Source organism: Dendrobium catenatum, unplaced genomic scaffold (genome assembly GCF_001605985.2).
Source record: "Dendrobium catenatum unplaced genomic scaffold, ASM160598v2 original_scaffold_195693, whole genome shotgun sequence".
Lineage (NCBI taxonomy): Eukaryota > Viridiplantae > Streptophyta > Magnoliopsida > Asparagales > Orchidaceae > Dendrobium > Dendrobium catenatum.
The window spans coordinates 1-2,202 of NW_021514111.1; the positions used below are offsets into that span (position 1 = coordinate 1).

General features: G+C 36.3%; 1 protein-coding gene across 1 annotated transcript; it reads right to left on the reverse strand.

Moving 5' to 3' along the window:
• Positions 1-68: 68 nt before the first annotated feature.
• LOC110114824 lies at positions 69-2,048 on the reverse strand (the record flags this gene model as incomplete). The annotated part of the gene is made up of 2 exons (XM_020847840.1): positions 1,877-2,048; positions 69-1,023 (listed from the first exon to the last, which is right to left on the reverse strand). Coding segments are annotated over exons 1-2 (1,127 nt in total), but the record flags the coding sequence as incomplete, so codon positions are not given.
• Between the last annotated feature and the right edge of the window lie 154 nt (positions 2,049-2,202).

Below are 2,202 nucleotides of genomic sequence, written 5' to 3' on the forward strand. Positions count from 1 at the left end.
TACGAAACTTGTAGGAAGATTGGATTCAATAAAGGAAGCCCAAAAAAAAATCTCCTAACAAAGCATACTTGGCACAAAAATCTCCTAACAAAACATACTTGGCACAAAAATCTGCCGATCTATTACATTCTCTATTAGCAAAAAGAAAAACAACTTTATTGAAAACTTGTAAGAAAGAAAGGTCCGGTTTGGTACCTTTGTTGGTCTTCAAGTTGATTGAATCTTGAATCATCTTCATGATATTTACATTGTCTCCTTCAATGATTATTCCATTGTATTCATAAAACCAATTTTGAATGTAGTTTCCAAAAGACATAATAGCTTTGAATTCCAAGTGAGCAATATCCCAATGAATTAGCTTTTTACCATAAGCACATAGCAATCTTTCATTGTAGTCCCTAAGAACTCCAGCAATACCTGCCATGTTGTTAACCGATAGAGTAGCATCAACATTCAACTTAATCCAACCGTGAGGAGGGGGACACCAAGATTTGGACAGCAAATGCTGGTTGGTGTGCCAGTTCTTTTCAATTGGATCAGAATGGAGATGAGAAGAATGAGATATAATTTCAGCTACCGCATATGCTAAAGGAATTTCAGCATTGCCATGCTTTGTCAAATTCCTAGATTTCCAGCTACAGAAAACTGCCACAGCAAAAATCTTCACAAGACCTTTTCCAGAATTCTGCTCTAAATCCTTATTGCACTCCTCCATGTTATGAAATTCAGGAACATTGAACCCACTTCTTCTCAATTCCTGTAATAAAGCCTTCAGCCTTTTACACTTTACAATAACGTGCTCTGTGTTTTCATTCTCATGACAATCTCTTGGACATTCTTTAGAATCAGATAATTTCCTGTGACAAAGCCACTCCATTGTTGGTAAATCTCCGTTCAATGTTCTCCACCATAACAAGTAGACCTTCTGATCTAATTTCAACTTCTTCAACCAAATGTGCTTGGTATACTTACTTTCCTTCTGAAACCAGATAGCCTCAGTGCTTAATGCCGAAACCGTTTTACCTGTATTGGATTGAATAAGTTCTAATTTATCTTCAGCATCATTTTATCCCTTCTCCATTTGCCGTATTAGCTTTACCATATCCTCTGAAAACAATTCAGTTAATTTTCCTGAATTCCTGCTCCCATCTTCATTCATAAGAAAAGAAACTTTCTTATCCTCAATATCCATCGTATTACACAATGCCGACCATTTGTTAATGCTTCTATCAAGTATTCAAATATCGGAATTTATGTTGATACTTAGACCATTGTTAATCTGCCATCTAACAATTGGTTTTAGATGTTCAATTCCATCTTTAATTAATTTCCAGGCCGTAGAAGCAGCTCTCTTCACTTTATCTTCCCATCTTATTGCTTCAAATTTTTTGAATAGAAATTTATGGAGGAGAGATTCCTTATTCTGTAGGAACATACAAGCCATTCTCGACCTTAACGGTCTGTGACTTGCCGCAGCTCCATGAATGCCAAAGCCCCCTAAGCTTGTAGGTAGGCAAAGAGTTTCCCAAGCAATATAATGTACCCCTTGCTTCCCATTTTCTTTGTGCCACAAGAAGCTCTTACAGATTTTGTCAATTTTTAATAAAATACTCTTAAGAATAAGGGAGTGTGTCACCTGATAGTTAATCAAACTCGAATAAGCCATTTTAACTAGAAGAATTCTACCAGCTAGAGATAGCCATCTAGCTCCCTAAGAATTTAGCTTGTTCATTGCTTTCTCCATGGTGCTATTATAATCTTCAGCTTTTAATCTTCTGTGAACCATTTTAATACCCCAAGTAGTGTAACTCTTTGACTTCCTTAAATTCCAAAATTTTGTTTATCTTTCTTCTTCTATTCTTGGACACAACGTTACCAAAGATAACCATGGACTTCTGTAAATTAACCGCCTGACCTGTCCATCTGCAGTATGTTTTGAAAATTTTCTTCAAAATTCTTGCATTCCTACTGAAAGCTTTTTCCATTACCAGAACGGCATCAGCATACAGTAAGTGGGTGATCTTCTCAGTATTCGTAGCCAGTTTCATTCCCAACTGTTCTTTATACTCGCTAAAAGCTTTAGAGAGGAGATTTGAACATAAAATGAAAAGGCTAGGTGATAACGGACACCCTTGCCTGAAACCACATTGAGCATTAATCCATTCTGTTCTTTTACCATTAATAACAATGGAGAATTTTGGG